The sequence below is a fragment of the Papilio polytes genome, unplaced genomic scaffold, assembly GCF_000836215.1.
Source record: "Papilio polytes unplaced genomic scaffold, Ppol_1.0 DF821644.1, whole genome shotgun sequence".
Lineage (NCBI taxonomy): Eukaryota > Metazoa > Arthropoda > Insecta > Lepidoptera > Papilionidae > Papilio > Papilio polytes.
Window position 1 is genome coordinate 40,798 of NW_013527560.1, and position 14,803 is coordinate 55,600.

The following is a 14,803-nucleotide window of genomic DNA, read 5'->3' on the forward strand; positions in this document are numbered from 1 at the left end:
AAATGTATTATTTTTCTAAGAGTATTACAATGTATAAACTATCATATTAAAAAAAACGCATCAACTATACTGCGTTTCTTTAATAAACTTAATGTTAGTTTTAAATATCTACATGTATTAAAACTTGTATAAGTAATACCTAAGTAAAAAAATAAACATAAATGTTGTTCAAGATTTTGTATTTTTATTTTGGAGTTTTGTTATTTTTTACTTTTTCAATAAATACTAAAATACTTTACATTGACAATAGAATACTAAGATCGTCTCAAACACTTCTAAACAAAATTGCTGTTCAGGTGAGCCAAATTCAGGGTCAGATTGGACTGCATAAAGATGGTTAATCTCATCTTGAAAATTAAACGCACTCTTAGCGTTTTACCTTTAATCTTTATTCACTAATGTAATGCAAAAAATTGTTTTATCACATTCACTAAATTACATTAGACTAAGCTTTGAGTCATTAATAAATAAACAATTTGTCAAATATGTAATACGCAACTATAGTATGTCTAAATAATTTAGATTAGTTTGACAATTCATTTCAAATATAGTAGGGATGGATTGTGTAAATCAGTCATTTTTCTCAATTTGATAATGACCTTAACAAATAATGAGAGTAATTAAATGTTTATTACTATTACAACCTTACGTAATCGAATTGGATTTCGCTATTATTTCTGTCATCGCTATATTCTCTACACTATAATCAATACCAGAATTGTCCTATAAATTAGTTAATAAGAAAATAGTAATTTTAGTTGAGTTCGATAATTATTTAAACCGAATATCGATAGTTCGAAATTGTTCGCAATGCGTGTTTGTTTCGTCACTACGATACCTGTCTATTAAGTATGGCATTTGCCATACAAATTAAATTCGATACTTCATATGCGTCATGTATCAAACTAATCTATCTTATTTAGACAAACTATACTGCAATGTTTCATGCTGCCAAGATATATGAAATTAAAATATACCCATGTTAAAAACGATCCTGCTATAGTTAGATTAACCCACACAACTTTCATTTAAAGTAAGTTGATCTTCGATTCGTAACTCTCCAAGGAATATCCTAGGTCAATTTCGTTTAAGTTTTTCAAGGTACTTGCGTGTATTGATTAGTTTTAATCTTTCTAAATAACTAGCGGTTCCCATGCGACTTTATCCGCATAAAATTATAATAAATAATTTTATTGTTCACATTTGTCAAGTTATCAATTGCAAATGTCAAAATGACATGACATGATGTCAAACCATGGCAACCTTGATTCCTTGATGTTAAGCAACTTATGGTCTCTTTCCCACATTAGGGTTTTTACCCAAAATATTGACCCCTAACTTCAATGGCGTGAAAATATACAGCCTAAAGCATGACGAAACTGTAGGGCTTTTTATTAAAAAAATGATTATTTTAAAATATGCTGTAATTGCTGACATTTTAGGCAACAAAGAAGTGTGTTGACGCTTTATTATAATAGTACAGATAAATATCTAAATTTATTAAAAAACGGTATTCAAGAACGGCTTTCATCACGAAACAAATTATTAGGAAAGAAAGGCAATAAAAATGCATTAAAAGTATATGGCGTAGAAAAAAAACATCATTTTTTTACATATATTTATTTTTTAACAGACAGTTTGACTAGCGAAGCGGTTGTTGTAGGTTACAATTGTATTAAAAATAATTATACAATACAAAAACTATATATTTGATTTCACATTTCATTGTAATGGATGATAGTTATGCTGTCTAGTAAATGGTAGACAACTGGCTTATTGGCTTATAAGCCAGTGTAAATTATTGCTTTCATTGACATTGCAATTGTATATCTAGGCTTTATATATTTTAGCGCATTTATTTGACTGTCTCACACACCATTTTGTTTATTTACAACAAATATGATTTTATTATATAATATTCAAGTATATAAATATTTAAATATAATCACAGTCTGTCTTTGGGAACCTATGGGTTTACATAAATATATAAAAATGCGGCACATTTGGAATGAGGAATATTAGCGTTACGTTTATATTCTAGTTTATGTAATGTACTTTGTAAAATTTATGATAAAACAAGAAAATTATCTGTGTTAGACGAACCATTTTAAAATAAAATAGATGGTGAAATAAAATCAGAAATAGTCTAATTGTTATTCATAACAAAGTGATATCCCGTTTAAAATATTGCATTACATTCATTTATATCTAATAGTAAAATTATACTAAAACAACCTTTTGTGTACTAGATTTTGCATAAACTTATACCAAGAAAAAACTAAATTGAATGGTCTAACCTAATTACATTGTATTCGTACAATTACAATACAACAATGAACAAACAATTCTCGTGTTACAAATTATTATATGAAATTATTGAGGCACATACATTTGCTAATACTAAATTGGTGTTTTCATATATGTTACGGATCTTTTCATCAACCTGAAGTTAGCAAAGCAAATTTAGTTAGACAAGAATAGAAATAAATACAAATATGTACATACACGAACGCTTGGGAGATTCCTTAACCCATTTTATATAGCATTTTGCGTATAAGTCGGATCATTCTTTACATAGCTTCTGGATTATCTTAATTATTGATTTATCGACGATCTACCACAACTTTTATTGAATTTTTATAGTTGGTACGAAAATCTTATGTTTAATATTCGAGATAAGGATTACAACCCCTTTTTAAAATTCGGTAATTTTCTAAGAACCAAAAAAAATTGTCATAGCCGGATAGTCTTTTCGGAATTAAGATAGAAACAAGATTAATTTTGCGAGTTCTTGTACGTGACTACATTCTTTCTTTCTATTTAGAGGGATTAAAATATTGATTTTGCGCCGATTTTTCCAATATAATTAACTTTAGCGCTTAACTTATGCTTTCAACACAGACTTTAACTGTCTCACGTCATTTTAGAGGAATTTAATTTATCGTAAAGTTAACCCCCGTCTTATTACCAACATAATTTAGTCATTTATTAAATGATTGAAAATTTCGCTAACTTCAGTGTGATAATAAAACTGTAACATAATATGCAATGTTATCAAAACTATTTGTATATTCTTATACCTACAAAATGTTATATAAATATGTTTATGATTCAACATTAATATTCGAAGTAAATCGTTATATGCGAATTGGTATATGGAGTACCGTTATCGATTGCAACTTTAAAAATAGTGGTTATTTTTTGTTAGTAAAATAATGAGAATTGAAATACTCAAGCGGAGTGATTAGAAGAATCTAAAGTGAGAGTAAATACATTTTATCAAAGCTTGCTCATAATTAAAAAAAAAACATTGCTATTAGATACAATATAGAATTCTTTTTATTCGGGACATTCGCGATGCTACAAGATACAAAAGTTTCGTTAAATGAACTATATATCTGGGTTCGGTACATTACCTCTTCGTCTATCTTACTAACTTTTTGGTTCAACCAATTTGTATATTTAACCAAACGTCAGTTTATTTTTACATCTGTTCATCCTCAAAAACTCATATTTCATTGACAAAAGTGCTCCAAATCAAGAAAACTACAGCATTTTATGTACAATACATAATACTTATTACTTTATTATTGTAAACTATTTTTAATTTCCACTTCGTTCAACTAAACCATATCACTCGATTTATTAAAATTATTATGCAATAACTATTAAAAAATTGGACGTCAGTGATCCACTTATACAAGGGAGTGAAAAACAAACTCAAAAAAAAATACACGCCAATTTAAAATTTATAAACTAATAAGAATTCCAAACACATTTAGAGCAACAAAACGTTAAACATATTAACAAAACATTTTTTTCATACATTGCATTCGTTTCCTTTCAATTCATAGTTTATTCTAATAGTAATGATAATTTTTTACAAAATACTAAAGTAACGTTTACTTTGTTAATAAAATCGATGGATATTGTAAAACATATTTACGCATTTAGAATTCTATACAAGACTTTATAGAAAATACTTCTGAATCACTGAATGAAATTAAAATATTGGCAACATTTAACATGACATGACATTTAAGAAAAAAGTCTGTAAAAATTCACAATTTAATTTAAATTCGATAGAAACATTATGGGCGTGCAAATTAAGCAACTAAGATAAAATAAATATAAATATAGAATAAAAATGACTATAAGAATAAAATAAAAATGACCATTAATAAAAGTAAACATGACGATTAATAAAATAAAACGTGGTTATAAATATAAAATAAAATGACTATAAATGTAAAATAAAATAATCATTAATATAAATAAACCTGGCCATTAATTAAAAAAAAATCTTAATCAATCCATCCATCGATTAAGGAATGTTGATGTCTATGGGCCTTGATTGCTTGGATTTTTTCAGCGAATTCAAATGGCCGTCACTCGAATGCCACCTTATCATATAAAAAAATCATAAATATAAAATTAGAAATCATTTAAAAAATAAACATGATCATTAATTCTAGAAAAATGTACTTGAAAGCAAGTTCGCTTTTTGAATGTTTAAATTCCGATACTATGCACAAACACACTTAACACTTATTATCTAAACTCTGTAAGAAACCACAAAATATAAACTGAAGTTCAAACTACATCACAGCTACTTACAGAAAAAAATGAACCAACAAAATTAATAACTAAAATCAGACTTTCCTAACACATGGACGAGGGTAAAATTTTACTTAAATGAGATACTTTGAAAAATATACTCATAATATTATACCTCTATGTTAATTTTACGCCTAAATTTCATGTTATATCAAATGTACCTCTTTGTATTTTAGCGACAGGAAATAAAGAACCAAGGAACATAACTCGGGTAAATAATATTATGGTTCATAACTAAATATGTATTTACAAACAATGCATTATGCCGATCTATATTATGTTTTTTATATGGATAAATAGAATACATTTAAATATGAAACAATACAAATAATCTTTGAAATTTAGGAATTTCAAAAGCTATTAATACATTATCTATGTTAAAATAATCTACTGCAAACCAGTAAGGGTTTCATAGCTTTTACGATCACGAATAATATACGGTTTGGTTCCATTACTTGATTCAATATTTGCCATACCCAGCCTGGAGGTCTCTTTGAGGAGATTAACAAAGTTCTGGAATTTGGGCTCTCCATCAAATTGTTTCAGGTCAATTTTCACTGTTGGCTTCTTATATTTTGCAGTCTTTGTGTGCCAGACGAGGATCCTTGTACAATTATCTGCTAATGGTTCAATATCCTCCATTTTCAAGTCCAAACTGACCAAGAATTTGTCTTCTTCGTGACCGGCTATATAGGGCATAGAAGCTTTTGGTTTTAGGAATTTAATGTTGACAGCAAAACCTGCCATGTCCACTGGGAACGTTCTAGAACCCGGCCACGAGTCAAAAAATCCAGCCACCTGTAAATAGCAATTTTTTTGTTATACAAGCGAAAACTAATATTTTCAGTCTGAATTAAGTATTAACTGATATACTCAGAATAAGTTTAACTAATTTACTTAAAGTCTACTTTATTTAAAGTCAATAAATAAAAAATTTATATTAGTAATATCAATATTCCATATGTTGTAAATTTTATTACACCATAACTAAAACTACATACTATACATATAATGAACTTGGTGTGTCTCTTTGTAATATCAAAAGAAAAATTCCAGATTTTGGGAAGATGATGCATTTGCGTTGCTGATAACGAAAATCGCATTTATTGTTTTTGTCTGTCTGTCTGTCCGCAAGCCACGTTTGTTCCGGTTAATCTCCGAAACGGGTGGTCGACTTCGACTGGACTTTCACTGAAAGGTAGCTGGCATAGACGGGCATATTATAGGCTACTGTTTTTTTTAATTCTGCGCTGTCAAAATCACGTAACGGGTGGTCCATATTTGCGCTAACGAAGTTTATGTAAACATATAAAAGGATTACCTTTCCATTCTTAACAACAGGCGATGACACTCCATATCCACCAATTAGACCAACAGGAAACATTGACACTTTCTTTGTATTTCTTATCTCATCAAACAATTCTAAGTCAACTGTATTATCATCATCACCGAAATAAAGAATGCCTTCTGAAACATTCTCTTGAAGCCAAGTGACAGCAGCGCGACGATTAGATACTCCACGAGGGAAATTAGTGCCTTTATAAATAAATGGTTTTGGACTAGATATGAGCGTGAATGGTAGATAAGTCCGCCTGAAACAGATAAAAATACTTTAAAACTACTTCCGTCTAGCTTTCGTCCGCGACACTGTTTACATGGAATTAAAAAAAAATTAAGTAGCTTGTGTTCTTTCACAGTGTCCTTTACATCTATGTCAAATTACATCCAGATGTATTCAGCTGTTTAGGCTACAAGCTTTAACATCCATCCATCCATGTAAACTTTTGCATTTATAATATTAGCATGAATTATTATTAAGTCAAGTGACAGATAATAAAAATCGGCAAAACAGTTCCACTGGTCTTGGCAATGTCAATGGAGAATGGTGATTACTTAAAATAAATGATCCTGCTGTTTGATAGCCCCTATATAATGAAGTTTGCAAATCATTTACACAAACCTTCACTATTTACATTTAGAAAAAATATAGAACATTTTTTTTTGTTCTTGCAAATGTAAACTATCATCTTGTACAATGTAATGTGTTCCAGTCTGCCTCATTTGCATGAAAACCTTAAAACAATATAAGTATTTATACCAATTCCTACATAATCAAGAGTGGCAGGGTTTAGTTATTTTAAAAATGTGTTATTTATACAGATAAACCTTTGCTGAAATACCCTTGACAAGTTCAAGGTAATTAGAATATCTTTGCGATATAAACCTGTTAAGTGATAAAGACTGCTAACAAAGTTACAACCATTATTTATTTAGATATAAAAATATTATCAATGCCATACTTTTAAGCTAACGATGGTACCATTAAATAAATTTATTCTATAATCTTACTAATATTATAAATATGAAAGTTTAGATGGATGGATGGATGTTTGTTAAGAGTTTGTAGCTTAAACGGCTGAAGAATCTCGATGAAATTTGGCACAGACATAGAGGATAATCTGGAAAAACACATAGCCTACTCACTTTTGTTTTTTTTAAATCCACCCGGCCGAATTCGCGGGCGAAAGCTTTTTTATATTATAAATGTGAAAGTTTAGATGGATGGATGGATGTTTGTTAGAGTTTGTAGCCTAAAAGACTGAATGGATCTCTGTGAAATGTAGCATAGATGTAGAGAAATAAAGATTGTAGGCTACTCATTTTCGTTTTTTTTTTTTAAATTCCACACAGACAGTTGAGTGCAAAAGCTACTAACTTATATATAAAAGAAAATCAGCAATATAATTTACCTGAGAATATTTAAAACCACATTAGAACAAAGAGGTTGGTCATCGGCTATTATCCAATGTATGCGGGGCACATGCATCAAAGTATGAGCCAGCCTTGTCAGTTCTGGGACTTGTTCTGGCCTTGGATAAGTAGGTGTCACAAAGTAGATCATTTTCAAAGTATTGTTGTTATTGACATTAGTTCGGTAGTCTCCATAGTTCACTGAGCATAGTTTATTTTTAACAATCACTGGAATGGCTTTGGAACCAACATTTTCGAAACTGAAAAATGGAACATGCAATTTTTTTATTTCTAAAACTAAGGTACTCAGATTCTAAATACATTTTATTTTATAATACAAATGTGGAATGCCATATGTGAACTACATTAAGGCACTCTCCATGTTATTACTTGCAATGATCAATTTGACAGTGGTAGTGCCCGCTTTAACATCTTAGCACGAATGGGCCGGCACGCCCGGTGTAATACCACGACCACATAGAAGACAGGCGTGAAATGGAAACAATTCCGTGTTTCGTCTGATGAGTGTGGTGCCGGAGGCCTAATTTAAGTCCCTTTCTCTTTACCACCCTTTTCTTATAAGAAGAGGATGGGAAGGGAAAGTGGATTTCATGGAGGAGGAGATACATAGGAAGAGGAAATATCCTCTTTATGTGCATCTCCTCCTCTGTCGGATAGGGTAGGCAACGCATTTGCAATTGCGGATGTCTATGGGCAGCGGTCGCTTCGCTATTTTGGCGGATACAGGTGGCCACTTGCTCGTTTGCCACCTTTTGTTATAAAAAAAAAAAAAAAAAGAGCATATAACCTCACATAAATATGTGAACCCTTCATTACAGATCTTGTGTAAAAAGATGTCTTAGTTCGTGGCTATATAGGAACACATATGCAAATTTTCCAATAGCTTGGGCTATTGGAAAATTTCAGTTAATCAGACTTGATTAGTTAGGTCAATTTAAATATTCAAATGTAAAGTAATTTGTATACCTAGAAGTGAAAATTTCTAAGAATGTTCAAAATACCATTAAATGTAAAACCTCAAAAGTCCTCTTTAACCCCCTATATGAAATGTGAAAAATCCCCTCCCCCTCCCTATATTACGCGGAAAAAGTCGCGATCACTGGCTGATGAAAAATGCGTCTGATCAAACTTGTTATATGTTTAAAATCTCAATATCATCAACAAAACTGATGTTGAAGATAAAATAAAAGTAATAAAAAAATACAAGCGGGTGGGACGAAATTTTTCAGTTTTTACCACACCTAAAAAAAATAGACCTGGAGCTAACAGTATGAGAGTGCATTTTCACGTAATATGTGTACATTTATATTATGTAAATATGTAAAAGTTAAGATTTTCTGTAAATCAATCCCTTATTTACAGTGAATGTTAAATGAAATAATATCAGAAGATAAATATGCAATGCTAATAAATAACTATTTCTTTACCTTAAAATTCCAAGGTAACTCCAGAACAACAAAAACCATATTATACTTAAAACAACTGCCATTGCTAGTGTTTTCTTAGCTATTCTTATTGATTTCATTATTATTTTATGAATTATTTATATTAAACAAAAAATACTATGTCGATATTCATTATTCACATATTTGATACAAGAAAAGCGGGCAAGCCTAATAAAACCAAAATTATAATTATATTAAAGACAGTTAGTCAGGCAATATCAAATGACAACTTAGATTTTAGTTGTTAGATGTCACTTTATATTTATACTCTTTGATACAGATGTTATAAAAAGTATTTTCGAACGAAAAATTATTTTATACACGTGGAATTAAATACGCAAAGTCTTATGAAATTACGGTTATTTCCTTTAAATAATAGTATGGTTGGATTTGTTGTTTTTGTATTGTTTAATTTCGATTTTTTTTTAATTTGATTGTAATTTATTACAAGGACAAAAGTCATTATTTAGAGTTAAATATATCTATCGTTAGAAAATTGAATGCTTAATATTTAATTTAAGAAAACTATTCAAGAGTTACAGGTTGTAAACTATACTAAAAACGGGATAAAATCAATACTCAAGTTAAGGACATGCGTATTCACGACTTAGTGTCGGGAGCATTAAACAAGTGCGGAAGCCGTACTTTTTAATAATATACTGAAAATCGTGTATTTGTGATCTCTATTATTGTATTTCTTGTTGTTTTATATAATGATTTCCGAAATTGTTATTTCATTATGTTGGTGGTTTTGATTTGATTGTCAATAACTTCACAGTGGTTGTGCGGGAGTGATTGCGCATAGTGTTATTGTTTTGTGGAAAAAAACAGTGAAACTTAAATAAATCTTGCTTAAAAACTGTATGAATTGTTATTAGTCTTATTATTTATATACAACTTTTTGTTTTACAAGTGTAATATGTCAGTCTTCACTGTGGTAAGTAATATTTTAAGCTACATCAACATCAGCATAGAGCAATAGCCTCGTCTAAAAAAATGTATATTTCTTGATATTTGATAAGTTTTATAACTAAGAATGGTCATAATTCTTCATAAATTATTATAATAAAGGCTTTAGCTTTAATTGTATTTGACATAAAACGTTTAGACGAGTTTTTGGATAGTTTCGAATTTGCATCCTCCATATTTTAGTGCTACGTGCATGGTACCAACTACATAATATAACTAGGTAGAGCTTTTCATTTCCGTGCCTTGTTGATTTTAAATCGATATAAACATGAATTTTTCATCAATTCACACGTTTTTGCACTATATTCAATTTAGAAATCTGTAAACTGCGACATGCCAACAAGATCGATATTCTTATGTTTGTTGAAGGATGTACCTTTTAAGGCTTTGTAATTTGGGACGAATGTTTAGCAAATGACTTTTTATGTGAATTTGTCAATTTGGGAATACATTTATAAACGAAATCACTTTTTTAGTTTAATTTTTTTTTGATTAAATGATAATTCATGGTTATACAATAACTCTATGTAAAAATACACGTTGTTGTCTTTGTCATATTTACACTTTTTAAATTAAATAAAAATATAATTATTTATGGAGTTAATTTAAAAGATTTGCCAAGGTTTTTGTCTGGAAAGATTTTTCATTACTGGAATTTAGGTACATACTGTATGTAAATACAATTTAGGACCAAGGTAATTGTCACATGTATGAATATTAGTTCAGTGCAAGATATAAAGTTCAATTTTTGTATGTTTTAGTTAAAAATTCCTCCAATTCTCATGAAACGAAATGTAAAATTTCAATAGTTAAATTCTTACCTAAACAAAGAAATAAACATTCATAAAATACATAAATATGCAATATAAATCAATTTATAACAATAATATTATTAAAGACAATATAATTACATAATAAATGAGATCATGTCACTTTTACCGCATTGTAAGTTTAAATATTAAACTGTGTGCGACACAATTGTAGATTGTGCAATTCTATAAAAATTAACCTTATTTTTGTCAGAATTCAGCAATTGTACCTCTGATTTGACTACAGAAAACTTTAAACCTATAAATATCAGATATGATACAAAATAATATAGGAATCTGCAGAAATGTTTGTGATTTGCAAATAGTTTAAAATAAACCTGAATGCAGCTGTTTTATTGATTACTAACGAGCAGCACAATCTTTGCCCAGATGACAAAGAATAAATGTCTGATCTCTTTTCTGTCAGTCAATAGAACCCTTGTGATGTTCCATCAATAAAACCTTGTAAAGTAGTGGCATCTTCTAAACTAATTGAGAGAATATGTTTCACAACCTAAATAGCGCCGCAAATAACGTGCTATTTCTTGTTACTTTTCCAAAAATTGTAAGTTTATTGGTAGAAAACCATAAATATTTGGAGATAAACCATCTGTGACTTTATAACCTCTTAAATTACTGGACTCACAAACAATTTATTTGAATCTAACACATAGTTCATGATATTAGAGTTTTAATTGTATTTGAACAAAGGAACTCAACAGATTTATAATATTAAAAGGTTCATGTCAAAATATTTAACAGTACTCACACAGTTCACAAACTTAAACAATAAGCTTCACTTATTGTGTATCTTATGAGTCGCTAAGTTTAAGTACCTGAATTCTTCACAAGATTAATGTCAGCGGTGGCTGCACCTTATCATCAAAAATCATAAATGTCTAATAAATGGATCTGAAGAAAACAGATTGATAAAATTATTTTGTTTATTTAGGTACTAGTTTTTGCCTGCGGCTTCGTCCGCGTGGTATTAGAAAACATTCGAACTAAATAAATAACACAAAGCTGCTTTTCCCCTGGAAACCGGACATATCTCGGTGGTGAAATTTGTTCCATGTGTACTCCAGACTTTGTTTTATATCTGTGCCAAATTTCAATAGGATATGTTGAACCGTTGCAGAATGATCAAGTAAACATTAAAAATCTAAATTAATGAATCCCACGGGAACCGTAACTATTCCCAGGATAAAAAGTAGCCTATGTGTTCTTCCAGACTATGCTCGAAAACTGTGTCAAATCTCATGGAGAACCGTTCAGCCGTTTGGGCTAAAAATGATAACAAACATCCATACATCCATCGTAACTTTCGCATTCCTAATATTTATGTGATATATAATTGTACCTCTGGCAGAGTTACAATTATATATCACATAAATAATAAACTAGTGAAGAGATTAGAGATTAGAGTAAAAAGACAAAAATTTAATCAAACCATTTCCTAGATATTCATACAATGTGAAGGAGAAATTATAAGGTCCGGTTTGATTAACACAAGTACTCTTAAAAAACCTTTTCCAAGGCTAAATATGTTCAAAATTTGCAGTGCACCTTGATCTTCAATAGATTATGAAGAGCCCATACATTTGTATTTCAATAGTCCAAACAAGATGTTGTATGTAGTTCAAACAGAATATGACCTCACTTATATGTCTCGCCTAAAGATAACTTTATATTAAAATATTTAAAGAGAATACATTGTACTACTTTTTAAGGAAATAGTGTGAATGGATGAACATATAATTTGACATAGATAAACTTAATGTGGTGAAGAAGTCCATAAATACATATCATCATCATACATCTTACTATAATCATTTTTTTTGCACCGTGACAAACATTTTACGTTGTGATTCAAGTGAGCGACTTATATAGACCGCGAACGTAGACGCCGCTTCGCAATTTGCTATCGATATCCACTGAGATTCACTTTTTTAAAGTTTTACTGACTTTCCTCTCTCTCCCCTGCTCTCTCTTCCTATCATTATCCTTTATTGGGCATGGGTGAGTCATCCCTATCCTGCTCGTCCGTTTTGGTCTTAACACTTCATGAGAAACTTGTCACTTGCTTATGTCTTTAAAAACTCTATATTGTTTTGATCGATTCCTCTTATTTATATTTGATGCAGATAATGTTTTGGGTCAATGATTGTTGTCCACGATCGATTTATTACTAAAGTATGTATTGCAGCATTGAGATAATGAGAACGTACACAAGTATATGAATAACCTAAATAAGAATTTTATAACATTTTACAATCGCTAGTAATTAAGCTTTCACCTTAAGGGCGCAGTTATCTCTTGTATAGTTTTAACCAATGTTCTTTTTAAAATAAAAAGAATAAAAATTCGGAAACAGTTGTGTTACGGCGTAGTTTAGTTAATAGAACGCTTTCGATTAACTTAATAAACCGGTTAAGTGTCAATGGACACAAGGCTTGTGGATCCGAGGCGGAATATTCCGGCTAATCTATGACCAATAAATGTCTACGGTTGCCATGCGATCTTTTAATGTGCTTGTAATATCTATAAGTTATAAATTAAAATGTTTATATGTATGTCCTTATAACAATCCGGGGAAGAATACTAATCAAAACGTTCTCTACAATATCGGTCAAGACGTTTAGAGGTCACGAGGTCCTAGGACATCACAATATAACAGACATACGGCTGCCGATTGGAAATTGCACCAAAATTTACACTTCTTTATTTAAACCATTAACCGTGTCGGATGTTATATTTATCCTTTCTATCAATTTCCTTAAAAAGGAGTACAAAGTTTTTGTTTCAAGTATAAATATGATAAAATATGAATACGAGATACGAGAAAAGATTTTTCGGCGACCACATTTAATTAGTTTCATAAACTTGGTAGGTCATATTTTACAAACGGATGACTCTTACATTTATTGAAGTTATCAACGATATAACGATAAGATGTTTTTAACTTGTCACGTACGCGTGTGTTTTATTTTTATTTATTTCGAAGCTTATCGCTAACGATACCTAGAAGTAAATACGAAATTGTAATTTTTGTAGTATAAGCGTAGTATTCGGGAAGTGTTTGTAATATGATCAATGAGACTATAATAAATACGAACTGTCGCCCGCAATCTTCGTTAGCGCAGGTTTTGGACCACCCGTTACGCCATTTTGACATCGCGGAATTGAAAAAAGTACCCTATAATACGGCCGTCTATGTCAGCAATCCTTCAGTGAAAGTCCGGACGAAATCGGCGCAAACGTTTCGGAGATTACTCGGAACAAACGCAGCTTGTGGACAGACAGACAAAATAAAAGCGATTTGCGTTATCAGCTACGCAAATACACCATCTTTCCGAAATCTTGAATTTTTATTATAATATTATAAACAGATACTCCAATTTTATTATATGTATAGATAAGTGTTGAAAAGAAGCTGATGGACTATTATGATTAAAACTAAGTAAGTTTGCTTCCATGGTTGACTACGTTAAAACAAAACTTGTCGTAAGCAAGTCATGTCGTAGAGTGATAGGAAACTAAATGAATACAAACTTAATTGTCAAACATACCTCTGTAAATTGAAACTAAACAATAATCGTGTGCGATTATCTACTAAATTAGGGTAAAGCTTCGGTTAAAGTTAGTCAAATAAATGTCGCATGAAATAGTGACAAAATGCAGATGCATTTCACTTTCGTTGTTTTTGCGGGTACACAGAGGGACGCGATTACCAGTGATTGCCTCTCAGCCAGTAGAGGTATTGTATCTTGTGTTGCGCAAACGATGATTTCCGGTTGGAAGATGTCAATGTGATAGGAATGGATGCATGCACTTTATCCTATACATATTTATTGTGGGTGTGTGATTGAGTTGAACGTTTTGTTGAGTGTTAAGGAATTGTCTTGTAACATGTAAGCTAGCCGAGCAGACTGATTAATTTCGAATTCGGGGGTGGTATGACTTTTTCTGACATTGCGCCTGTACTTAATTCTTTCAAACTTCCGTATATATGTTTTATGTCCCTTTTAGTGAAAGTAGTTGAAATTCGATTAGACATTTTATTCGAATGAAATATAATATAGCAAATGAAATAGTCATTTACTTTTAAGCGAGCGTTCGCACGGACGCGAAAACGCTAGGCGGTAACTATGTGTCAAAATAGAACGTATGGGATTGTATGAAGCTGTTCAT

At 30.5% G+C, this 14,803-nt stretch overlaps 2 protein-coding genes across 3 annotated transcripts in view; one reads left to right on the forward strand and one right to left on the reverse strand.

Moving 5' to 3' along the window:
* Window positions 1–4,248: 4,248 nt before the first annotated feature.
* LOC106108321 (galactosylgalactosylxylosylprotein 3-beta-glucuronosyltransferase S-like) lies at window positions 4,249–9,025 on the reverse strand. 2 transcript variants are annotated; one of them, XM_013289452.1, is made up of 5 exons: window positions 8,817–9,025; window positions 7,368–7,628; window positions 5,939–6,209; window positions 5,094–5,415; window positions 4,249–4,403 (listed from the first exon to the last, which is right to left on the reverse strand). In XM_013289452.1, the coding sequence occupies exons 1-5, from the start codon at window positions 8,912–8,914 to the stop codon at window positions 4,378–4,380; spliced, it is 978 nt and encodes a 325-aa protein (XP_013144906.1). In that variant the 5' UTR covers window positions 8,915–9,025; the 3' UTR covers window positions 4,249–4,377. The 2 variants fall into 2 exon arrangements, with proteins under 2 accessions (XP_013144906.1, XP_013144905.1); XM_013289451.1 differs by having other exon boundaries at window positions 4,249–5,415.
* A 420-nt stretch (window positions 9,026–9,445) lies between these two features.
* The window catches only part of LOC106108327, a 39,105-nt gene continuing 33,747 nt past the window's right edge, over window positions 9,446–14,803 (forward strand). The window contains exon 1 of the mRNA XM_013289459.1: window positions 9,446–9,771. The gene's annotated coding sequence lies outside the window, so the exon portion shown is untranslated. The remainder of the gene's footprint in view (window positions 9,772–14,803) is intronic.

Excerpts from the sequence above, each read along its gene's own strand:
- LOC106108321 (XM_013289451.1), bottom strand. The coding sequence starts at position 8,914 with ATGAAATCAATAAGAATAGCTAAGAAAACACTAGCAATGGCAGTTGTT. Across the intron at positions 6,210-7,367 it reads GTGGTTTTAAATATTCTCAG|GCGGACTTATCTACCATTCA; the intron begins GTAAATTATATT and ends TATCTGTTTCAG. Across the intron at positions 5,416-5,938 it reads CTGTTGTTAAGAATGGAAAG|GTGGCTGGATTTTTTGACTC; the intron begins GTAATCCTTTTA and ends TGCTATTTACAG.